At 46.2% G+C, this 25,442-nt stretch overlaps 1 protein-coding gene across 8 annotated transcripts in view; it reads left to right on the top strand.

Moving 5' to 3' along the window:
* espn (espin) overlaps nucleotides 1-25,442 on the top strand; it is a 281,984-nt gene that overhangs the window by 95,471 nt on the left and 161,071 nt on the right. For all 8 annotated transcript variants that reach the window (XM_078238747.1, XM_078238745.1, XM_078238746.1 and 5 more), the window contains one exon: nucleotides 10,263-10,456. In XM_078238747.1, coding sequence (XP_078094873.1) covers nucleotides 10,263-10,456 — 194 coding nt within the window. The remainder of the gene's footprint in view (nucleotides 1-10,262; nucleotides 10,457-25,442) is intronic.

The raw sequence follows: 25,442 nt of genomic DNA, 5'->3' as shown, positions 1-25,442 counted from the left end.
CATTCATGCGTAGGGTTTGGCTTCAGGTCCGGAGTGTTATGAAACTTTCCTCCATTCAGTAGCTGCATGGGTCACAGGGGAAAGGAATTCGGTGCAATTTTAACCCCATGTTTTTCAGGGCTGGACCCAGTGCACAAATCTGAATTGATTTAGCGTTAAGTTGGCAATTCCATTTAATTATGTCTTTTGGATGGCGGGTATGGGAAATAGAAGTTCCGCAATGGAATGGGATGAGGGGGTGTGGGGGGGGGGGGGGGGGGGGGGGGGGGTGGAGAGGGGTAGGTGATCTGAAAAAGGCTGAACTTGATTACTATTTGTTCGGTAGGTTTATGCAGAGGATGTGAACCCTTGGCAGGTTACCGGCGGTAAGATACCACTCAGTCATGATCAATAATTGAATGGCAGCAGGATCAGCACGAGAGGGTGAATGATCTTCTCCGATTTGTCTGTCCCATTGAACTTTTCCCCCCATCAATCCTGATCTGGGAATGCTTGACACTGACACTGAGTCACTCCAAGAGGAAAACATTCCGTTTCTTAACACAAAAAGACACATTGAACTGGCGAAGACTAATAGCCAATTTAATTTGCACACAGCAACTTCCCAGAAAGCACAGTGTAAAGTTTAAAATTTATTTATTAGTGTCAAAGCAGGCTTACATTAACACTACAATGAAGTTACTGTGAAAATCCCCTAGTCGCCAAACTCCAGAGCCTGTTCGGGTACACTGAAGGAGAATTTAGCGTGGCCAATGCACCCTAACCAGCACGTCTTTCGGACTGTGATAATGACCAGATAATCTATTTTACTGATTTTGGTTGAGAGACAATGTTGACCTGGACACTGGGGAGAACTCTTCTACTCTGCCATGGGATTTTTCACATCCCCCTTAGACAGAAGCGAGGGCCTCTGTTTAACATCTCATCCGACAGAGACGTATTCCCTCAGTAATGGCACTGGGAGCATTGACCTCAGATGGAAGCTCAGACTGGGGGGGAACCTTAATCTGTGACCTTTGCTGTCAGAGGTGAGAGTGCTAATCACCAGGCCATGGCTGACTGGATTATTTTGTGGTGTGTACTTATTGACAGCTTGTCAGGGTGGCACAGTGGTTAGCACTGCTGCCTCACAGCGCCAGGAACCCGGGTTCAATTCCTGGCTTGGGTCACTGTCTCTAAGTTTATTTATTGATAGTCATAAGTAGGCTTACATTCACACTACAATGAAGTTACTGTGAAAATCCCCTGTGCAAAGTCTGTGCAAAATCTGCACATTCTCCCCGTGTCTGCGTGGGTTTCCTCCGGTTTCCTCCCACAGTCCGAAAGACGTGCTGGTTCGGTGCATTACCCATGCTAAAATCCTCCCTCAGTGTACCCGAACAGGCACTGGAGTGTGGTGACTAGGGGATTTTCATAGTAACTTCATTGCAATGTTAATGTAAGCCCACTTGTGACACCAATAAATAAAAACTGAAATAAAACCAAAGAACTATGTGTGTGGTTTCAGCCAAGCCACAAAATTGCTGCAAAATCACCTTTGTGACCATACCATTCTGTTTCATCTATGGAGGTAGTCTGTTACAGGTCAGCTGTTGTCGATCTTTCTTTGTGGACGAAGGGTTTGGTCAAACTGCAGGCCAGTCCAAAGTGGCAACGCGGCACCAAATACTATCCATGTCTACTGGCTCAGTTAGAAGAGACAAGGCAAATGCCTTGATTTTTAGGCCTCTTGTTCTCTATTAACAAAAGCCTTTGATCATTTAGACATCAGAGATGCCAGCCTTGGTGTTGGAGATGATCAGTAATACTGGATGGCATGGTGGCACAGTGGTTAGCACTGCTGCCTCACAGCACCAGGGACCCAGGTTCAATCCCAGCCTCGGTTGACTGTGTGGAGTTTGCACATTCTGTGTCTGCGTGGCTTTCCTCTGGGTGCTCTGGTTTCCTTCCACAGTCCAAAGATGTGTGGGTTAGGTTGACTGGCCATGCTAAATTGCCCCTTAATGTCAGAGGGATTAGCAGGGTGTTTATATGGGGTTATGGAGATAGGATCTGGGTGGGATTGTTGTCAGTTCAGGCTTGATGGGCCGAATGGCCTCCTTCTGTACTGGGATGATTCTTTGAATATATAAAGAAGACATAATTGATACAGGAAGACTAACGACACAGTTGTAAAATGTGTTGGACTGAGTGTAATTTATTTTCGCTGTGGAGCAGGTTCGATGGGCTGAATGATCTACCCCTGTTTCTATTGTAGTCAACTGCATACAGCTAGTGAAAGCACCAGGAGTGGCTGCTTACCTGTTGTGCCTGGAACACTTGTTGGATTTCACAATATATTTTGTTATTGAAATCCCAATGGGAGATTATGACTTTGCTTGATTGGAAACAGTGCGGCCTACACATGAAACTCTTAAATGATCCTCTTTATAACTCATCCAGAACGTCATTTCAGAGAAATGTATCTTTGTTCATTGAAAAAAAATTCAAGGGAGTGCAGTCCTGTTGGAGATGGAAATAGGGTGTTGAGTGGAGACCCCCTTTGACCTCTTAGATGGACTTCAAAGGTCCCAGTGCACCATTCAAAGAAGAACAGGCATATCTCCCCACTGACCAATATTTATACCACAACCAGTACCTCAAACAGACTAGACGGTCATGATACCATTTGTTTCCAGGGGCTTGCTGTGCACAATATGGTTGTTGTGTTCCCTATCTGACAAATGTAAATACGAGTCTTTATTTTCTTATGATGTCCCAATCTCCTGTCAGCAGCTTTGTAATGACTGGAAAACTGTAACCATACAGGGTGTATGAAACAACACATTTAGAAACAGATGCTCCTTTTCAGCACCTTCCAAACCCATGACCACTTCCATCTCGAAGGACAAGGGCAGCAGATACCTGGGAACACATGGAAGCTCCCCCCCCCCCGCAATCCACATATCATCCTGATTTATTTTTTACCCATTCATGGGCGTCACTGGCTGGCCAGTATTTATTGCCTATCCCCAGTTGCCCTTGAGAAGGTGGTGGTGAGCTGCCTTCTTGAATCGCTGCAGTCCATGTGCTGTGCGTTGTCCCACAATGTCATTAGGGAGGGAATTCCAGGATTTTGACCCAGCGACTGCGAAGGAACGGCGATATATTTCCAAGTCAGGATGATGAGTTGCTTGGAGGGGAACTTTCGGTTGGTGGAGTTCCTATGTGTCTGCTGCCCTTGTCCTTCTAGATGGAAATGGTCGTGGGTTTGGAAGGTGCTGTCTGAGGACCTTGGAAGAATTGCTGCAGTGCATCTTGTAGATAGTACACACTGCTGCTACTATATTTGGAAGTATATCACCGTCCCTTCACTATTGCTGGGGCAAAATCCTGGAATTCCCTCCCTAACAGCACAGTAGGTGGACCTACACTGCATGGACTGCAGCGGTTCAAGAAGGCGGCTCACCGCCATCTTCTTAAGGGCGATTAGAGACAAGCAATAAATGCTGGCCTGGCCAGCGACGCCCACATCCCATGAATGAAAAAATATATAATTGCCACAACCAACAAGAATAGTGGAGTAGTTGGGATGAGTTGAATGGGCTACTCCTAACCCTAGAACAGGGTGGAAATCTCCTCCAGTGGGAGTGCATACCTGGAAATGATGGGAGATTTTTGTTTGATCAATGGGCATCATGGGCAAGTGCACCCTCAGTTTGTTGGCACAAACTTGTAGTGGGTTGCCCCGTTGGGAAGGCAAATTGACAAAATCAAATTCGGTATCCGTACCTTCGATGGGACTTCAAAAGCAAGGCCGGAAACTTTCAGTGACCGGGCCAATTTAAGAACTGGTGCTTGTGAATTAATAGTGTACAACAAACAAGTATTGCTTTTACAACAAAAACAGAAATAGCTGGAAAATCTCAGCAGGTCTGACACCATCTGTGGAGAGAGAACAGAGCCAACGTTTCGAGTCTGAATGACCCTTCGTCAGAGCCTTGGCTCTATTCTCTCTCCACAGATGCTGTCAGAACTGCTGAGATTTTCCAGCATTTTCTATTTTTGTATCAGATTCCAGAATCTGCAGTAATTTGCTTTCATCTGAGCATTGTTATTGGTTAAAAGCAAATTACTGCGGATGCTGGGATCTGAAACCAAAAGAGAAAATGCTGGAAAATCTCAGTAGGTCCGGCAGCATCTGTGAAGAGAGAATGGAGCCAGCGTTTCGAGTCTGAATGACCCTTCGTCAGAGTATTGGCTGTATTCTCTCTCCACAGATGCTGTCAGAACTGCTGGGATTTTCCAGCATTTTCTGTTTTTGTGAAGATTCCAGCATCCGCGGTAATTTGCTTTTATCTAAGCATTGCTATTGGTTATCTTGACTACATGACGAAGGAAGAAAGAGGTTGCATTGATATAATGTCTGCCACAACCTCGAGACACCCCTGAGACTTTACAGCCTTAGATACGTTTGAAGTGTAGTGATTGTTGTATCATTCCAGTCAATCTGCGCACAGCTTCCACAATTAGACAATGATTAGATAATCTGTTTTTAGCCATGTTGGATGAAGGACAAATATTGGCCAGAATGCTGGGAAACTTCCTGCTCTTCTTCAGAATTGTGCATTGGGACTTTTAGGGCGGCACGGTGGCACAGTGGTTAGCACTGCTGCCTCACAGCGCCAGGGACCCGGGTTCAATTCCTGACTTGGGTTACTGGCTGTGTGGAGTTGGCACATTCTCCCCATTGTCTGCGTGGGTTCCTCCAGGTGCTCCGGTTTCCTCCCACAGTCCGACAGACGTGCTGGTTAGGTTCATTGGCCATGCTAAATTCTCCCTCAGTGTACCCGAACAGGTGCCAGAGTGTGGGGACTAGGGGATTGTCACAGTAACCTCAATGCAGTGTTAATGTAAGCCTACTTGTGACTAATAAATAAACTTTTTAAACCAAATTGAGAGGGCATAGGGGGCCTCAGTTGATGGTTTCACCTGAAGGATGGTACTCTGGGCAGTGCAGCACTCCCTCGGTACTGGCACCGACTGTGTCAGTGCAGGTCATGTACTCAAGGCTCTTGGAACCACAAGGAAAACATTGGAACAATTGCACGGCTTCCACACTTTCCTTGGTGCATGCCCATTCTCAGTGGGAAATATATGGAGAAGCCATTGGGAAAGCAGTACATTTATTGCAATGAGTGAAGAATGGGAGCGTTACTTGGGAATTGCTGAGATTTGTTTCCCGTGTATAGTTATTTAATAAGCATCAGAAAGCACGTGAACATTGCTCCCCTGAAAGTAAATTTCTGCTTATTGCTGACGTAATTGGAACTGTTCAAACAAGCCCCTGGGGCCAAGTGGCAAACACAGGACTAATTGGAATCTATTTGTGGTCTCGTCAAGATCTTAATGATATTTTTACTTGCTGTCATTTAAAGTTGTCATTCCCGGCGCACAAATCAAACACTACCAAAATGTTCAATATTGTGACTGATTGGATTCCCTCAATGTTAACACCTTTTGATTCATTACTGTCTCTACAGTAAATTCAGAGATAGAGTATCAATCAAGCTTTTCTAATTTGATGAAGCCTCAGCACTTTTAGGATAAAAATTAAACAAATAGTGACATTCGGCGAAATGTATCACTATGTCACAATGGTGTGCGCGTGTGTGCGTGTGTGAGTGTGTGTGCGTGTGTGTCTGTGTGTGCATGCATGTGTGGGTGCGTGTGTATGTGCATAGGGGATTTTCACAGTAACTTCATTGCAGTGTGAATGTAAGCCTACTTGTGAGAATAAAATAAACTAATTTTATGTGTTTCAGTTTAAAGTTTATTTATTAGTCATAAGTAAGGCTTACATTAACACTGTGATGAAGTTGCTGTGAAATTCCCCTAGTCGCCACACTCCGATGCCTGTTCAGGTCAATGTACCTAACCAGCACATCTTTCAGACTGTGGGAGGAAACCGGAACACCCAAAGGAAACCCACGCAGAGATGGGGAGAATGTGCAAACTCCACACAGACAGTGACCCAAGCCGGGAATTGAATCTGGGTTCCTGGCACTGTGAGGCAGCAGTGCTAACCACTGTGCCACCGTGCCATGTGTGTGTGCATGTATGTGTGTGAGTGTGCATGTTTGTGTGTGTGAATGTGCATGTGTGTACATGTGTGTCTGTCTGTGTGTTTACGTGTGTGTGCATGTATGTGTGCGTGCATCTGTGTGTGTGTGTGCGTGTGTGTGCAGTGGGGGGAGGGGATAGCGGACAACCTCATTGCTGTGGATCAGATGTAGGCCAGACTAGATAAGGACAGCAGATTTCCTTCCCTAAAAGGGCTTTTAACGACAATCGTCACTGGTTTCATGGACATCATTAGACACTTAGGGTGGGATTTTCTGGCTGTGCTCTCCCCAAAGCTGGAAATTCCTGCCTGAGTCAACAGACCTTTGCATGGTCTATGTCCCGTCCGCTGCTATTCCCGTGGTGGGCGAGATGGGACAATTCCGCCCTAAATTCCAGATTTTTATTGAATTCAAATTTCACCATCTGCTGTGGTGGGATTTGAACCCGGATCCCCAGGACATTACCCCGAGTCCTTGGATTACTAAAACCACGAGGCCTCCCCTTCTTCACAATAGCACCATGGGATCTTTCAGATCATCTGAGAGGGCAGGCGGGAGCTCAGTTTAGCACCTCATCTGAAAGACAGTACCTCTGACAATGTAGCACTCCACTTGTGTTAACTTCAATCGCTTTATTCAAGGGGGTCGTGAATTTACAACCTTCGGACTGAGAAACAGGAGAACTGCCAACTGAGCCGTGGCTGATATGGGGAGAGATGTTTCAAAATTGGTTCAAATGATTTATAATTTCCTTTGTTTTAATGAATGGCATATCGTGCAGGTATGAGTGTAATTCCTGGGCTATTTGCTAGATACACGACTGAATGATAAAACAATATCAGGCACAGATTGTCAGTAATCCAGTAATAAACTGCTGTGATGTTTCGGCAGATTTAGAGGCGTCTATATTTAGTTAAAGTAGATTACAGACAATACAAGAGTGTAGCATCAGGTGGACGAGGACATGCAAATAAGTGGTGGTGTATGGGCATTTTAAAACTGTAACCGGCCTCATGCAGCCCGTCATGTACTCTAGTCCGATAGTGTCTGAATCTGTGTATTAGTCTGCAGTGCTGGTGTGGATTTAAGGTGGGTCAGCAGAGTTGCAGTGAGAGTAGGGGGGGGGGGGGGGGGGTGTTATGGCTGTCAGGTTTGATCCCCTCCATTCTGTGGCCTGACCTTCAAAAATCTCTTGATGTGATTTGTCTTTGCAGTTGAAACGGTGGCACGGTGGTTAGCACTGCTGCCTCACAGCGCCAGGGACCCGGGTTCAATTCCGGCCTTGGGTCACTGTCTGTGTGGAGTTTGCACATTCTCCCCCTGTGGCTGCGTGGGTTTCCTCCGGGTGCTCCGGTTTCCTTCCGCAGTCCAAATATATGCAGGTTAGGTGGATTGGTCATGGTAAATTGCCCCTTAGTGTCCAGAGATGCACAGATTAGGTGGATTGGCCATGCTAAACTGTCTCTTGTGTCCAAAAATGTGTAGGTTAGGTGGATTGGCCATGCTAAATTGCCTCTTAGTGTCCAAAGATGTGCAGGTTAGGTGGATTGGCCATGCTAAATTGCTCCTTAGTGCCAAAGATGTGCAGATTAAGTGGATTGGCCATGCTAAATTGTCTCTTAGTGTCCAAACATGTGCAGGTTAGGTGGATTGGCCATGCTAAATTGCCTCTTAGTGTCCAAAAATGTGCAGGTTAGGTGGATTGGCCATGCTAAACTGTCTCTTGTGTCCAAAAATGTGTAGGTTAGGTGGATTGGCCATGCTAAATTGCCTCTTAGTGTCCAAAGATGTGCAGGTTAGGTGGATTGGCCATGCTAAATTGCTCCTTAGTGCCAAAGATGTGCAGATTAAGTGGATTGGCCATGCTAAATTGTCTCTTAGTGTCCAAACATGTGCAGGTTAGGTGGATTGGCCATGCTAAATTGCCTCTTAGTGTCCAAAAATGTGCAGGTTAGGTGGATTGGCCATGCTAAATTCCCCTTTAGTGTCCAAAGAAGTATAGGTTAGGGGGATTTGTGGGTTAAATATGTGGGGTTATGGAGACAGGACAGTGGGGTGGGTAAGATGTTCTGTCGGGGTGTTAGTGCAGACTAGATGGGCCGAATGGCCTCCTCCTGCACCGTCGGGATTCTATGATTCTATGAAAATATAAGTGAAGCCTGGATTTGAGTGAGAGTGGGTCTGATTTACTGTCCAGAGGGTCAAACTCCTGCCTTGAGCACAATCAGGAATGTGTATCCAAAATGCACTTAAAATTACCCCGGGCTTTAATGTGTGAACCACTTAGCAGTTCAAATTATGGATAAAACTCATTCAAATAATCAAAATGTAAATTTTCCCATTAACCAGTATGATTGGACAGCACAATAGAATGTAATTGTGTCAATTTTTTCCCATTAGATAATATTCCTGGTTGTATTCAATAGCGATAACTGGGTACAGTCTTATCAGTTGGCTAGAAAAGGACTTATCTCCAAAAATAAATATTTGTAAAAGGATTGTTTGGCCCTCAGTCACCTGAGTTAAAATCAGTGAAAATAACTTTAGCAAACTGTACTGAATGGCTTAATGGTTTCATTGATGTCCTCTAGTCAGTTTACTTAGCAAATTAAATACTTTGTTCCAGGGACTTATAAAACATACTTATCAGCGCTCGGAAGCATTAGAAAATTAACTCTACCTGAGCCAGTGCAAACCGTGGAATCTGGCAAACTCGGCCTGGAGGTCAGGCTGGTTTTTGTGGGTCGGGCCTTATCCAAACAAATTGACTTTTTCACCAATATCATGGAAAACAAATGCAAGTAATTTTAGCTCTGGCTCACTTGCGTTTTAATTTCAAATTAAAATTATGGCGGCACGGTGGCACAGTGGTTAGCGCTGCTGCCTCACAGCGCCAGGGACCTGGGTTCGATTTCAGCCTTGGGTCACTGCCTGTGTGGAGTCTGCACTCCCTCTATCTGCGTGGGTTTTCTCCGGGTGCTCCTGCTTTCTCCCACACTCCGAAAGATGTGTGGGTTAGATGTATTGGCCATGCTAAATTCTCCTTCAGTGGACCCGAACAGGCGCTGCAGTGTAGCGACTAGAGGATTTTCACAGTAACTTCATTGCAGCATTAATGTAAGTCTATTTAATTTGATTTATTATTGTCACATGTATTAGTGACAATACAGTGAGAAGTATTGTTTCTCGCGCGCTATACAGATAAAGCATACCGTACATAGAGATGGAAAGAAGAAAGTGCAGAATGTAGTGTTACAGTCATAGCTAGGGTGTAGAGAAAGATCAACTTAATGCAAGGTAAGTCCATTCAAAAGTCTGATGGCAGCAGTAATGTCACCCTGTGACACTAATACGTTGAAAGAAATTCCACAATCTTTGGGCTAGTTTAACCAATTTCCCATAGATTGTGCTGGTATCACTGGAATAAATAAGTGGACTCTCTACCCTCAGGTTTCTGCTCCATCTGACACAACTTGTGAATGTGGATGCAACTTTAAATTCCGTCTCTCAGTTTTAAAAATTTGTTCTGGCACCATTCCGCGCACCCCGCCCCCCCTCTTTTTTCAAAAGCCAGTTCGAAACCTGCTCCCTTAACCGTGCTTTCGAACATCTCTCTGAAGGTCCCTCCCTCGTACAGGCCACCCTTGGAGAGGAGAAGACAATTATAAACCTTGAACAAATCACCCCAAAGTCTACACATCTTCAAAGTGTCGATTTCCAACTTCTGTAGCTTAGCTTTATAACAAAGGTTCTTCAAACTGGAGATGAATCTTCTGCAACAAAAACAGAAAATGCTGGAAAATCTCAGCAGGTCTGACAGCATCTGTGGAGAGAGAATAGAGCCAACGCTTCGAGTCTGATGAAGGGTCATCCAGACTCGAAACATTCGCTCCTATTCTCTCTCCACAGATGCTGTCAGACATACTGAGATTTTCCAGCATTTTCTGTTTTTGTTTCAGATTCCAGCATCCGCCTGTATTTTGCTTTTATCTTATATGAAGCTTGTGGTCTTTCTTTGCATCCAAAGCCTCAATATCACCCATCCTGTCAGCAAAACTGGAGACATATCCTGAGACCATTAGTTGCCATTTAGAAAACCGCTTTCAAACACTGCATGGACCTAAAAGATTGACATATTTCCTTTTTCAATCTCCGCAGGATAAAGACAGTTCTGGAGCTACAGTTCTGCACCTCGCTGCATGGTTTGGGCATCAAGACATTACAGAGTGGCTATTGAAAGTTGGAGGCAGTGACCCAACAGCAGCGACAGACACTGGAGCGCTTCCTGTGCATTATGCTGCTGCCAAAGGTGACCTCCCATCACTGCGTCTGCTGCTCGGACACCGTCCCAAGTAAGTAATAGGAAAGACTGAGATAGCTGCTTGATACAGTGTGTTTGAAACAGCCCATTGGTTATAATGTCCGGGCAGCTACTTCCCACCTTTGTGGAGAAGTGAGCAAAGTGAGCCAGGAAATTTGGGATTCACTCGCATGTCAGTTATCCAAGTCAGGATTCAACACAGCGGAAAGAAAATCAGCAGTCAAAGTGCTGTGTTTATAGAAATCATAGAAACCCTACAGTGCAGAAGGAGGCCGTTCGGCCCATCGAGTCTGCACTGACCACAATCCCACCCAGGCCCTACCCCCACAAATTTACCCTCTAATCCCTCTAACCTACGCATCTCAGGACTCTAAGGGGCAATTTTTAACCTGGCCAATCAACCTAGCCCGCACATCGTTGGAGTGTGGGAGGAAACCGGAGCACCCGGAGAAAACCCACGCAGGCACGGGGAGAATGTGCAGACTCTGCACAGACAGTGATCAAAGCCGGGAATCAAACCCGGGTCCCTAGTGCTGTGAGGCAGCAGTGCTAACCACTGTGCCACCATGCCTTTAACTTTCTCGATGTGGCTTGAAGATCTTATAGGTTTTATTTCTAGAGGAATAAAATTGAAAAGTAGGCAAGTTATGTTAACGACACGGTGCCTCACAACACCAGGGACCGGGTTCGATTTCAGCCTTGAGTAATTGTGTGGAGTTTGGATATTCTCCCTGTGTTAAAGTCAAAGTTTATTTATTAGTCACGAGTAGGCTTACATTAGCACTGCAATGATGTTACTGTGAAATTCCCCTAGTCGTCACACTCTGGCGCCTGTTCATGTTAATGCACCTAACCAGCACGTTTTTCAGAGTGTGGGAGGAAACTGGAGCACCCGGAGGAAACCCACGCAGACACGGGGAGAACGTACAAACTCCACACAGACAGTGATGAATGCTGGGAATCGAACCTGGACCCTGGCGCTGTGAGGCAGCAGTGCTAACCATTGTGCCACCATGCCGCCCATAGTGGGTTTCCTCTGCGTGCTCCGGTTTCCTCCCACAGTCCAAAGATGTGCGGATTAGGTGGATTGGCCATGCTAAATTGTCCCTTAGTGTCCCAAGATGTGTAGGTTAGATGGCTTAGCCATAGCAAATGTGTAGGGTTACAGGAATAGGATGGGGTGGAAGGAGGGCCTGGTTGGGATACTCTGTCAGAGAGTCATTGCAGACTCGATCGGCTGAGAGGTCTCTTCTGCACTGTCGGGATTCTATGATTTCAATCCTGCATTGAACGTTGGTTCGGCAACTCGTAGAGTACAAGAAGGATATAGAGGCACTGCAGAGGATGTGGAGAAGATTTATAAGGATTATACCAGAAATGTGTGAGGATACATATAAGAAAAAGACTGACAGGCTTGAAGAAAGGAGGCTGAAGGGTGACCTAATAGAGGTTTTTAAAATCCTGAAAGGTCTTGATAAAGTGGATTGAGAGAGAATGTTTCCTCTTGTGGGAAGGACATCAGTATAATATATTGTAAATGTCTTGCGTTACTGCCCTGGATACTGTTCCCATCAGAGTGAGTGAGTAAAAATGCCAAGCTCTGGTGAGAGAAAGAAAAAGCCTTCAGCCGGTGTTGGCTTTGTTGATTTTAAGGAGTGGTCACTCTATTTTCACAACTAAGTTAAAATGAGCATTTTTTTTGTGTGAAAACAGAACTAAAGTAAGTTTAAATTTTGAGGTAAAGAGAAAATGTAATTTTTCCGAGCATCGTAACAGCTGAGGTCATTTGTCCAGAAACACATTGTGCCGGGAATTCTCTTGGAGAATTCTCTTGCTGTGGGCCCCATCATTGTTACTTCACCAGAAATGTGCCTGAACAGGCTTCTGCTAAACTTCCAGTGAGGTTACAATGGCCGAGTGGGATAGCTCCGAGGAAATTCCTGGCTGTTGCTACAGTTTTAGGCTTTTTCCTTATATATTTTCCACAAATTAACTTCCCAAGGACAATTGGATAGATACTTAAAGGGGGAAGAATTGCAGGCCCATGAAGAAAGAGCTAGGGTGTGGGACTAATTGGTAGCCCTTTTAAAAAGCTGGCATAGCCACGAAGGACTGAATGGCCTCCTTCTGGACTGTACAATTCTATGTTTCTAAGTTTGGTAACAAAAATCACCTCCAAGTGTGGGTTCGTGGCTTGAAGTTTTAGGATGGTGGAGGCTTGCGTGCACCATGGAATGAGTGGGCCGGGAACACGACCCTGCTGACTCCAGCAGCCCCAATATTACACCCTAAAGAGCAGTGTTTGGCATAAGGCGGGACACGTGCCCTCACTCGGGAGAACTCCCGACTTGGGGAGCTACTGGCTGATCAGATTGGCCTGCATTTCTCCAGTCCCTCCAGGCACAGCGCTTCAGTGGCCAATAGAAGTACTGCAGGGAGCTGTTTGGAACTAAGTCCTGGTATCTGGAGGACAGGTAAGAAGCAGGAGTCCCAGGGCGGGGGAGGACAGTGAAGAACTGAAAGGGTGGGGATGGGGGGGGTGCTGGGGAGAGGGGTCTCGGGGGGGAGGGTGGAGGGAGGTCAAGAGGTCACAGAACCTTAAGGTGAGGGCGCCATCAGTCAGAAAGGGCTTCTGATGGAGGTGTCCCCCAATCCCTTCCAGCCCAAGAACAAAGGTTGTTCTTTTCCAGCCTTCCCCCACCAAACTATCATCTGTCCGCCAGCCTAAAAATTCAGGCTGGGGAGTAATAGGCCACTGAGTGGCTATTAAGTGGACAAATTAAGGACCTTAATTGGGGCAAGGACTGGCTTTCTGTCTGAGGCCTTCCCTGCACAAGTGTGAAATCACAACCAGGTCAGGGCTGGCAGGAACCCAGAGAGGGTGGGGGAGGGTGGTGTGGCATCAAGTGTAAAATTCTGACCCACGTTGAATTTGAGTTTGTCTTTACTTGTCAGGTATTTAGATATTTGTAGTGAGCCCAGTGGTCGAACCAAAATCCTTGTTGCTATATTTTGGCTTATTGTATAGAATGTTCTCCCCGAGTTCACAAAACAGTAGAATAAACACATCATCACAACATTGGTTATACTATTAACCAGTGAATATGTGAGTGACATATAGGCACCTGTGTAATTGGTTGAGATTTGTAGGTTGGGTGGGTTAGCCGTGGTAAATGCGTGGAGTTAGGGGGATAGGGCAGTGGGGTGGTGTTGGCCTGGGTAAGATGCTCTTTTGGAGAGTCAGGGCAGACCTGATGGGCTGAATGGCCTCCTTTTGCACTGTAGGGGTTCTATGGAGTCTATGGTTCAGACATCCATTTAATGGAGGAACAATGGGGGCAAAAAAGTTGAATTGAGCAAGACATCCCAGGGGTGTCCGATATCGTATTAACCTTACAAAACTTTTCGCCATGTATCTAAAGCCCTGCAGCTAATCTGCCCAAAATTTCGGAGCTGACAGCAAGGACACCTGCCCAAGAAAATAGCAAGAAGGCAGAGCATTTCTTTAATGGTGAGAGGTTGGGCAATGAGAGTGTCCAAAGAAATCTGCGTGTCCTTGCTCATTAGTCACTAAAAGCTCGCATGCAGTTGCAGCAAACAATTCAGAAGGCAAATGGCACGTTGGCTTTCATCGCAAGGGGATTTGACTACCGGAGTAAGGGTGTCTTGCTGCATTTATATAGAGCCTTGGTAAGACCTCATCTGGAGTATTGTGTACAGTTTTGGTCTCCTTATCTAAGGAAGAAAATATTTGCCACAGAGGGGTTCAACAGATTAACCCCTGGGATGGTGGGGTTGTGTTAAAGTTTAAAGTTTATTAGTATCGCAAGTAGGCTTACATTAACACTGCAATGAAGTTACTGTGAAAATCCCCTAGTCGCCACACTCTGGCACCTGTTCGGGTACACTGAGAGAGAATTTAGCATGGCCAATGCACCAACCAGCACGTCTTTCGGACTGTGGGAGGAAACTGGAGCACTCGGAGGAAACCCTCGCAGACACGGGGAGAATGTGCAAACTCCACACAGACAGTATCCCAAGCCGGGAATCGAACCCGGGACCCTGGTGCTGTGAGGCGGCAGTGCTAACCACTGTGAGGAGAGACTGGGGAGACTGCCTTTGGAGTTTCAAAGAATGAGGGGCGGCCTCATTAAAACTTACTAAATTCTTACAGGGTGTGACAGAGTGGATGTGGATAAGATGGATGTGGATAAGATGCCTGTCTCCCCTGGCTGGTGAGTCTAAAACCAGGGGACATAATCTCAGGATATGGGTCAGGCCACTTAAGACTGAGACGAGAAAGAATTTCTTCACTCAGAGGGTGGTGAATCTCTCTACCCCAGAGGGCTGTGGAAGCTCAGTCATTGAGCAACTCAGAAGTTGATACATTTCTGGATACGATTGACATTAAGGGATATGGGGATAATGCAGGAATGTGGTGTTGAGGTGGATGATTAGCCATGATCTAATTGAATGGCAGACAGACTCGATGGGCTGAATAGCCTACTTCTGCTCCTCTGTTTTTAAATCCACTGGGGTCCTTTTTAGCAGGTGTGTAAGTTTTGCTCCATATTTTCCAGAGTTGACCGATCTGTTCAGTGTAAGAGAGTGCAGAGCAAAATGTGTGTGCGTGATGGAGAGCAGAATGATGTGAGTGAGAGAGTATGATAGATGAGAGATAGAGAGAGAGAGGGAGGAAGGGAGAGCAGAGCCAGAACATGCGTATGTGCATGTACTTATGTGTGTGTGCATGTATGCATTTGCATGTGTGCGCATGTGTGCATTTGTATGCGTTTGAGTGTATGTGTGTGTGTTTGTGTGAGTGAGTGTGTGCTTGTGTGTGCGCATGTGTGTGTGCTTGCATGTGTGTGCATGTATGTGCATGTATGTGTGTGTGTGCGTGTGCCTGTGTCCGCCTGTGTGTGCATGTGTGTATGCTTGTTTGTGTGTGCCTGTGTGTGTGTGCCTGTGTGTGTGTGCCTATGTGCATGTCTGTGCGTGTGCCTGTATGCGTGTGTGTGTGTGTGTGTGTGTGTGTGTGTGTGTGTGGAGAGATAGACTGTCAAGAGTGTGCGTGTGTGTGGGATGGAGAAGGAATGTGAGAGAGAGAGAGAGAGAGAGAGAGAGTGCTTGTACGAGAACAGAGCTGGAAAATTCCACTTGTCAACAAGCCGGAGCTAAGCTACTTTGTCGTTTTGCTAAGCTGCAACACAGAGTGATTCACTCACTGGCAAGTAGAATCAGCCTTGCGTGCTGCATCTCAGTTTTTGTGTGGCCTGGTACCTACAGGCAAGGCTCATGCTTTTCACAGGAAAATGGACAGCATCCCCAAAATATGGCAAAAACTCAGGAATATCCTCAGTAAGATTTATCCATTCACTGTTTAATTCGACCCGGTCCCACTGACATGCTCCTTAATCGAGAAGGAAAATCCCTGTCTCTCATTCCTTTTTACTATGAGGGCGGCGCTGTGGCACAGTGGTTAGCACTGCTGCCTCACAGCGCCAGGGACCTGCGTTTGATTCCCGGCTTGGGTCACTGTCTGTGTGGAGTTTGCATGTTCTCCCCGTGTCTGCGTGGGTTTCCTCCGGGTGCTCTGGTTTCCTCCCAGTCTGAAAGACATGCTGGTTAGATGCATTGACCCAAACAGGCGCCGGATTGTGGTGACTAGGGAAATTTCACAGTAACTTCATTGCAGTGTTAATGTAAGCCTTACTTGTGACTAATAAATATACTTTAATTTCATTTGGGGAAAAGCTCGAGTTCTCATCCACTGAAATGTAGAGTGGGAATATTCCCCGTTCCGTGTGGAATCCCAAGGGACGTCAGTGAGGGTTCCCTCATCTTAGGTTCTGATTTTTGGCAAAAACCCCCAAGAGCTTTTCCAACCACCTGTGGACCATTTCTCCAGGACTTTCATGGAAGTTACTCTGGACAATCGGGAGAATTCTTTTGGAAATTGATGGTGAATGTGTTTCTGTTACCTACTTGAAAAAATCTTCAAGTGTATTTAATTCGGGGGAGCTGGTAACCTAGTGGTAATGTCACTGGATTAGTAATCTAGGGGTTTAGGCTAATACTCTGGGGACATGGGTTCAAGTCCCATCATGGCAACTGGTGGAATTTAAATTCAATTTAAAAAATTGATTTTGGGCGGCATGGTGGCACAGTGGTTAGCACTGCTGCCTCACAGCGCCAGGGACCCAGGTTTGATTCCCGACTTGGGTCACTGTCTGTGCAGAGTTTGCACATTCTCCCTGTGTCTGCATGGGTTTCCTCCAGATGCTCCGGTTTCCTCCCACAGTCCAAAGATGTGTGGGTTAGGTGGATTGGCCATGCCAAATTGCCCCTTAGTGTCAGGGGGACTGGCTAGGGTAAATGCATGGGGTTATGGGGATAGGGCCTGGTTGAGGATTGTGGTCGGTGCAGACTTGATGGGCTGAATGGCCTCCTTCTGCTATCCCCCTTCCGCCACTCCAGTGACACTAAGTACAGGAAGGGTGAAGGTACTCCTTCATTACTTAGGATTCGACCTGGAATGTAAATCTCGGAGAAGATATCTAAAGATCACTGTGTTAGTCAATAAACAAAGGAGTTTCTAGGCTGACACTCCAGTGCAGTACCAAGGGAGTGCTGCACTGTGAGCCGTGCTGCCTTTCAGATACAATATTAAACTGAGGCCCTTTCTACCCCTATCAGGTGGATGTAAAAGGTCCAGTGGTATTATTTGCAAGATGAGCAGTGGAGTTCTCCCTGGGGTCAGGGCTAATATTTATCCTTCGACTAATTTTACTGAAAACAGGTTATCTGATGGTAATCACATTGCAGTTTGCGGGAATTTGCCAGTGTGCAAATTGGCTTCATTATCCCTCAGACTGCATTGCAAATATGCTTCACTGATTGGAACACATCATAGAATAGAATCCCCACGGTGCAGAAGAGGCCATTCGGCCCATCAATTCTGCACTGACTCTCTGACAGAGTATCTTTCCCAGGCCCACTCCCCTGCCCTAGCCCCATAACTCCACACATTTCCCTTGGCTAATCCACCTAACTGACACATCTTGGGACAGCAAGGGGCAAATTAGCATGGCCGATGCACCTAACCTGCACATCTTTGGACTGTGGGAGGAAACCGGAGCACCCGGAGGAAACCCACGCAGATAAAGGAAGAACGTGCAAACTTCACACAGACAGTCACCCAAGGCCAGAATCGAACCCGGGTCCCTGGTGCTGTGAGGCAGCAGTGCTAACTACTGTTCCACCGGGCTACCAAAATATATTGGGATGTGGTTAGATGGATAGAGTCTTTGTTTTTCCATTCTGGTGCTGAGCCACGACAATGAGTACACAGCTCATGGTGACCCCAGATGAAAGCAAATTACTGCGGATGCTGGAATCTGAAACCAAAAGAGGAAATGCTGGAAAATCTCAGCTTTGACAAAAGGTCATCTGGACTCGAAACGTCAGCTCTTTTCTCTCCTTACAGATGCTGCCAGACCTGCTGAGAATTTCCAACATTTTCTCTTTTGTGATTCCAGTTTGCCTTATTTGCTCACTGTGCCCACTCAGAGCCTGGTTTTATGCTGGGTCAGCCAATATCATGGCTTTATTGAATGTGGCAGCTTTGCCACGCAGTTGCCGCTGGCTGAACGTAAACCAGATCTGTGACTCTGCAATGCCAACGCCTCGCTGACCCCAGATAATAGCAACTTCTGTGTTTCAGCGCACCACCTTGGGAGGGAAAGAGTGGATGGGAATATCTCCTGTTACAGCCGGAACCAAACAACATTGTTAATGACTTCCTGGACATCAATATTCCCACTGCTACAGTCCAGAGCTGACTAATCTGCAATCAGTCACTGCAGAGCACTTGTGGCGCAGGGTGATAACAGGACGCTCTTTGTTCCTGCTTTGGTTATGTAAACCGCTCACTGCTTCTGGAGGGAAGGGGCTGTTTGAATATGCGAGAGATCCAACTTTCTCACAGAGCTGCGATTCGCTTGTAGAGGACTGAGTGCGGACGATTCCATCTCACAAACTGTCGACCTGGCTAATGCAGATGTTTAATTTATCGCAACACTTTTACCTATCTTTATGGGTTCCCTGTTTTGGTCCCTCTCTGAGAAGAATGGATCAACTTCCATTCAGAATTATCCAGTTTACTATAGCCACTCAGCAATTCAGTATCCCCTTCCAACCTGTTAATCTTCTCCCAGACCAAGTATCAGCTGTGAGTAGGTGATACCTCCGTGCTGACCGGTCCTGACTCTTGACATTGCCAGTCCTGACCTGACTCCAGTTCAAAATGATCAGTTCGAACCTGAACTCACATCCCCACCTCAACTCTGCCGGCAATAACTGCCAGCCAGCCAGCGAAACCCATGTACCACAAATGAATAAAAAACAAATCTCCTCCTCCTGCTAGCTTAAGGAGGCCTTCAGCACCCATCCAATTGGACTTTGTCTTTCTGTAATTAAGTCATAGAATCACAGAATCCCTGCAGTGTAGAAGGAGGCCATTTGGCCCAAAGGTAGGGGAGTCTAAAACCAGAGGGCATAGGTTTAAGGTGAGAGGCAAGAGATATAAAAGGGTCCAGAGGGGCGATTTTTTCACACAATGTCTGGAACAAGCTGCCAGAGGTAGTAGTAAAGGCGGGTATAATTTTGTCTTTTAAAAAGCGTTTAGACAGTTACATGGGTAAGATGGGTATAGAGGGATATGGGCAAAACGCGAGCAATTGGGACTAGCTTAGTGGTTAAAAAAGGGGTGGCATGGACAAGTTGGACCGAAGGGCCTGTTTCTATGCTGTTAACCTCTATGACTATAAGCATTTAGACAGTTACATGGATAAAATGGGTACAGAGGGATATGGGGCAAATGTGGTCAATTGAGACTAGCTTAGTGGTAAAAACTGGGCGGCATGGACAAGTTGGGCCGAAGGGCCTGTTTCCAAGCTGTAAACCTCTATGACTCTAAGCCTGCACTGACTCTCTGACAGAGCATCTTACCCAGGCCCTATCCCCATAGCCCCACCTACTTGCCTCGCTAATCTACACATCTTGGGACACCAAGGGGCAATTTAGCACGGCCAATCCCCCTGACCCACACATCTTCGGAGTGTGGGAAGAAACTGGAGCACCCAAAAGAAACCCATGCAGACACGGGGAGAACATGCAAACTTCACAGTCACTCAAGGCTGGAATCGAACCCGGATCCCTGGAGCTGTGAGGCAGCAGTGCTAACCACTGTGCCACCATGCCGCCCAAGCAGTTTGTGGATATGAGAGCAAAATAGGGAAGAGCCACATAGTTCAGTCAAGATGAAATGTGTTCAGATGCTTGCACATTCCCCCCATGTCCATTGTTAGACTTGATGCGAGACTTGCAACCTTGGACTGTTAATCTCAGAGACAGGACTGGTTGGCACTGGTGCTTCTGTGGTATGATCTATTCATAGCTGATACCGACGGAGCAGGAATCATTTGCTGTATTTCATTTGAGATTGGTTACAGGAGAGAGGGGTTTATTGAATATGGTGATAGTATGGCATGGTTATAGTAGCCGATACTCAGTGTAGTTTATGATTAAGAGATTGGATTGTAGTTCTGATGGCAGAGTGGGAATAAAATAGTTGGGCCTGGGCCATCCTTGCACCCAATCCCCTGCCATATCCTTACCAGAAGTGTGATCTCCACCAACGTGTGTTAAGAAGAGTTCCCACTGTAATTCTGGTGAAGTTATCATAGAAATCATAGAAACCCTACAGTACAGAAAGAGGCTATTCGGCCCATCGAGTCTGCACCGGCCACAGTCCCACCCAGGCTGTACCCCCATATCCCTACATATTTCCCACTAATACCTCTGACCTACACATCTCAGGACACTAAGGGGCAATTTAAGCATGGCCAATCAACCTAACCCACACACCTTTGGAATGTGGGAGGAAACCGGAGCACCCGGAGGAAACCCACGCAGACACGAGGAGAATGTGCAAACTCCACACAGACAGTGACCTAAGCCGGGAATCGAACCCAGGTCCCTGGAGCTGTGAAGCAGCAGTGCTAACCACTGTGCTACCGTGCCGCCAATATGGTGGCAGAGATGGAACAGTTTTGAGAGATTTGCTCACCTTATTCAGGTGGGGAAAAGAAGAAATCAGTTCTTCTCAGCAAACACTTCTGGGTGGTGGGTGAGTGCAGTTAGATGGAATCTGCTCTCAACAACTGACTACTCGGTCTGGCTAGTGATACGTGATGTAGTGTGGTCCAAGAAGCAAATAAGCAAGATTTATCAAAACGTTTAAATTGCCTCAATTGGTTTGTTTCCTAGCCTGAACCTGTCTACTAGATTGAAGTCTTATAACCGCCCCATGTTAGTCATCATTCTGCAACTTCAGTCCAAAGGTGTGTGGGTTAGGTGGATTGGCCATGCTAAATTGCCCCTTAGTGTCAGGGGGAATGAGCTAGGGTAAATGCATGGGGTTATGGGGATGGGGCCTGGGTGGGATTGTGGTCGGTGCAGACTCGATGGGCTGAATGGCTTTCTTCTGCACTGTAGGATTCTATGATTCTCTTATATTGTTCTGGATGGTTCCAAGCCAGATATCATTCGTAAGACTGTGAGCTCAGAAATTACTTTTCTGAGCAGCTGATCCTCGCAATCCTTTGGCTTGTAGTTGTCCAGAGAAACCTGTTGGTGTTAGCAAAGCTCTTCAACAGAGAAATTGCTCGCATATTGAAGGTATTTGATCCAGTCTGTCACATTGCAGTGGAGAGCATCTGGTGGATTCAGTCACTTTTAGATCATTCATCCTGATGCAAGTTTCCTGATGTTTGCTTTATCAGTTTAAAACATGCCCATTGTGTTTTGACCCATGGTCGAGGAAAATCAGACACTGATTCCTAATCGAAGCTGATCTTCAGTCAGGCAGAAGTTGGGGACGGCCATAAAGTTAATCTTTCTCTGCACCCTAGCGATGGCTGTAACACTACATTCTGCACTCTCTCTCGTTTCCTTCTCTATGAACGGTATGCTTTGTCTGTATAGCGCGCAAGAAACAATACTTTTCACTGTATGTTAATACATGTGACAATAATAAATCAAATCAAATCAATCAAAAACCCGAAAATGCTGGAAAATCTCAGCTGTCTGGTAGCATTAGTGGAGAAAGAAACAGAGTTAACATTTTTGAGTCTATATGACTCTTCTTGTGGGCGGCATGGTGGCACAGTGATTAGCACTGCTGCCAGGGACCCGGGTTCAATTCTAGCCTTGGGTGACTGTGTGGAGTTTGTACATTCTCTCCGTGTCTGCGTGGGTTTCCTCCGGGTGCTCCGGTTTCCTCCCAGAGTCCAAAGATGTGCAAGTTAGGTGGATTGGCCATGATAAATTCTCCCTTAGTGTCAGGGAGACTAGCTAGGGTAAATAGGTGGGGTTATGGGGATAGGGCTTGGGTGAGATTGTGGTTGGTGCAGACTTGATAGGCTGAATGGCCTCCTTCTGCAGTGTAGGGATTCTATGATTCTTCAGAGCTGGACTTCAGTTGAGGACTGCTGTTAGTTTTAAGGTGCTTAGACAATGATGATGGTGGGGGGGGAATGGGGGCGCGGGGGGGTGGGGGGGGGGGGCGGTGGTGGTGGTTGTTGTGGGGGTGGAGAAATCGGGCAGTGCACCTCTTGCTAACTCCTATCTAGTGTCCCAGAGTGTGATCAGATGTAAAATGAGGCTAAACTCAGACTTGGTTATAATATCCTGCAAACTTTCCAGCGCACTACAGAGGAAGTGCTGCACTGTCAAAGGTGCTGCCTTTCAAATGACATATTAAACTGGGGCCCTGTCTGTCCCCTAAAGTGGATGTCAAGGATCCCATAGCACTGGCTTAAAGAGGAACTGTTGGAATTATCCTGGTTGTCTTGACTAATGTAAAAACAGATTATTTGAAAATTATCGTGTAACTGTTTGGTGGGAGCTTGCTATGCACAAATTGGTTGCCACATTTCCTACATAGTAACAGTGACTATGCTTCAGAAGTGCTTCATTAGCTTTAAAGATCCCCCGGCATGGTGGCACAGTGGTTAGCATTGCCTCATAGTGCCACAGACTCAGGTTCGATTCTGGCCTTGGGTGACTGTCTGTTTGGAGCTTGCACGTTCTCCTCGTGTCTATGTGGGTTTCCTCCGAGTGCTCCGGTTTCCTCCCACAGTCCAAAGATGTACGGGTTAGTTTGTTTGGCCACGCTAAATTGCCTCTTAGTGTCAGGGGGACGAGGGTGGTTATGGGGATCGGAGGTGGGTGGGACTGTTACCGGTGCAGGTTTGATGGGCCAAAAGGCCTCCTTCAGCACTGTAGGGATTCTATGATTCCAGGAAAGAAACGCAAGGCTTTTTAGATAGTGTACAAATCTAAATGCCACATGACAGATTGAGTCTTTCTGGACTTCTACGAAGGAAACATGAGAAAGAAAATCATAAGATTTTGATGAAGACCATTCGTTTTAGCTTCAGTTATAAACAAGTCCACTGGTTTCTGGTAAAAACAAGCACGATTGCAATGAACAAAGCATAATTGTATTGGAATTTGACTCTCTCAGTCACCGTAAGACATGAGAAATAGGAGCAGGAGTAAACCATTCGGCCCATCAGGCCTGCTCCACCATTCGATGTGATCATGACTGATTTTGGACTTCAACTCCACTTTCCCACCCGCTCCCCATGTCCCTTGATTCTGGGAGCGACCAAAAATCCATCCTTAAATATATTCAAGGATGGCACATTCGCAACCTCTTCACAACCCTTTGAGTGAAGAAATTTCTCCTCATCTCAGTCCTAAGTGATCGGCCCCTGATCCTGAGACTCTGTCGCCTTGTTCTAGATTTCTGGGTCAGGAAGGCAGTGGGCGAGCTTTTCCAGTCGCGCTTGTCGAAAGACCGGAAAATCCTGCCCGAGGTCAACGAACCTTTACATGGCCCTGTTCCCATGGCGGGCAGGATGAGATAATTCCGCCCAGCGTCTCAGTATTTTCTTTGTTATGCCCGGTCAGAATCTTGAATATCTCAATGCGATCATCTCAAAAACCAGAGAATACAGACCCACTTTACTCAGCTTGTTATCATAGAACAACCTTTTCATCATACAAACCAATTCAGTGGACCTTCGATGCACTGCCTTCAATGCGAGTGTATCCTTCCTTAAATATGGAGACCAAAATAGCGCATAGTATTCTAGGTGTGGTCTCACCAAAGGCCTGCACAATTGTAGCAAGACTCATTTATTCTTGTACTCACTCCAATCTCCTTGCAATAAAGGCCAATGTGCCATTTGCTTTCCTAATTGCTCCCTGTAACTGCAAGCTAACCTTTAGTGTTGTTTGTTCGAATACACCCAAGTCCCTCTGAACATCGACATTCACAGGTTTCACGCCTTTTAAAAAATAATCTGCTTTCATAGTCTTACAACCAAAATGAATAACCTCACAATTCACCACGTTATACTCCATCTGCCACCTTGTTGCCCATTTATTTAATCTGTCTATATCTCTTTGCAGCCTCTTTGTGTTCTCCTCATAGCTCACATTCCCACCTAACTTTGTATTGTCAGCCAACCTAGATTCATTCCTCTTTGTTTAAGCCATTAATTTAGACTGTAAATATCTGAGGCTCCAGTGCTGATCCTTACAGCACTCCATTAATCACAGCCTGATGACTGGAAAATTCCCCTATTTATTCCTACATTCTATCTCCTGTCTGTTAAACAATCCTCTATCCATGCTAATATATCACCCCAATTCCATGAGCCCTAATCTTGTGTATTAATTTTTAGTGTGGCACCTTATTGAATGCCTTTTGAAAATCATAAGTTTAAGTTTATTTATTTGTGTCACAAGTAGGCTTACATTAACACTGCAATGAAGTTACTGTGAAAATCTCTTTGTCGCCACATTCCGGCAGCTGTTCGGGTACACTGAGGGAGAATTTAACATGGCCAATGCACCTAATCAGCACGTCTTTTGGACTGTGGGAGGAAACCAGAGCACCCGGAGGAAACCCGCGCAGACACGGGGAGAACGTGCAGACTCTGCACAGATAGTGACCCAAGCCGGGAATTGAACCCGGGTCCCTGGCGCTGTGAGGCAACAATGCTAACTACTGTGCCACTGTGCCACACTACATCTACATCGAGGGTGGCACAGTGGTTAGCACTGCTGCCTCACAGTGTCAGGGACCCGGGATCAAATCTTGGCTTGGGTCACTGTCTGTGTGAAGTTTGCACATTCTCCCTCTGTCTGCGTGGGTTTCTTTCAGGTGCTCCGGTTTCCCCCACAGTCCAAAGATGTGCAGGTTAGGTGGATTGGCCATGCTAAATTGTCCCTTAGCATCAGGGAAATTAGCAGGGTAAATATTTGTGGTTACAAGGATAGGGCCTGGGTGGGATTGTTGTCAGTACAGGCTTGATGGGCCGAATGGCCTCCTTCTGCACTGTTGGGATTCTATAAATTTAGTACTGTTTCCCCTTTATCTACCCTATTATGTCCTCAAAAAACTCTAATAAACTTGTCAAGCGGAATTTTTAAAAATATTCATTCATGGAACATGGGCATTGCTGGCTGGCCAGCATTTATTGCCCATCCCTAGTTACCTGAGGGCAGTTGAAGTCAACCACATTGCTGTGGCTTTGGAGTCATACGTAGGCCAGACCAGGTAAGGACGGTAGATTTCCTTCCCTGAAGGACATTAGCGAACCAGATGGGCTTTTTCGACAATGGTTTCATGGTCATCAGTAGATTCTTAATTCCAGATCATTTTTATTGAATTCATACTCCACCATCTGCCGTGGCGAGATTCGAATCCAGGTCTATCAGCGCATTGGCTGAGTTACTGGATTAATAATCGAGCAATGGTACCACTAGGCCATCGCCTTCCCTTTCACAAAGCCAAGTTGACTTCTTCTCTTCATCTTATGCTTTTGTGAGTACATCCTTAATAATAGATTCCAGCATGCATTGCCCTGCACAGAAAA

This window comes from Mustelus asterias, chromosome 22, assembly GCF_964213995.1.
Source record: "Mustelus asterias chromosome 22, sMusAst1.hap1.1, whole genome shotgun sequence".
Lineage (NCBI taxonomy): Eukaryota > Metazoa > Chordata > Chondrichthyes > Carcharhiniformes > Triakidae > Mustelus > Mustelus asterias.
The sequence above is the reverse complement of the archived record's forward strand: the minus strand, read 5'-3'. Positions and strand labels throughout refer to the sequence as shown.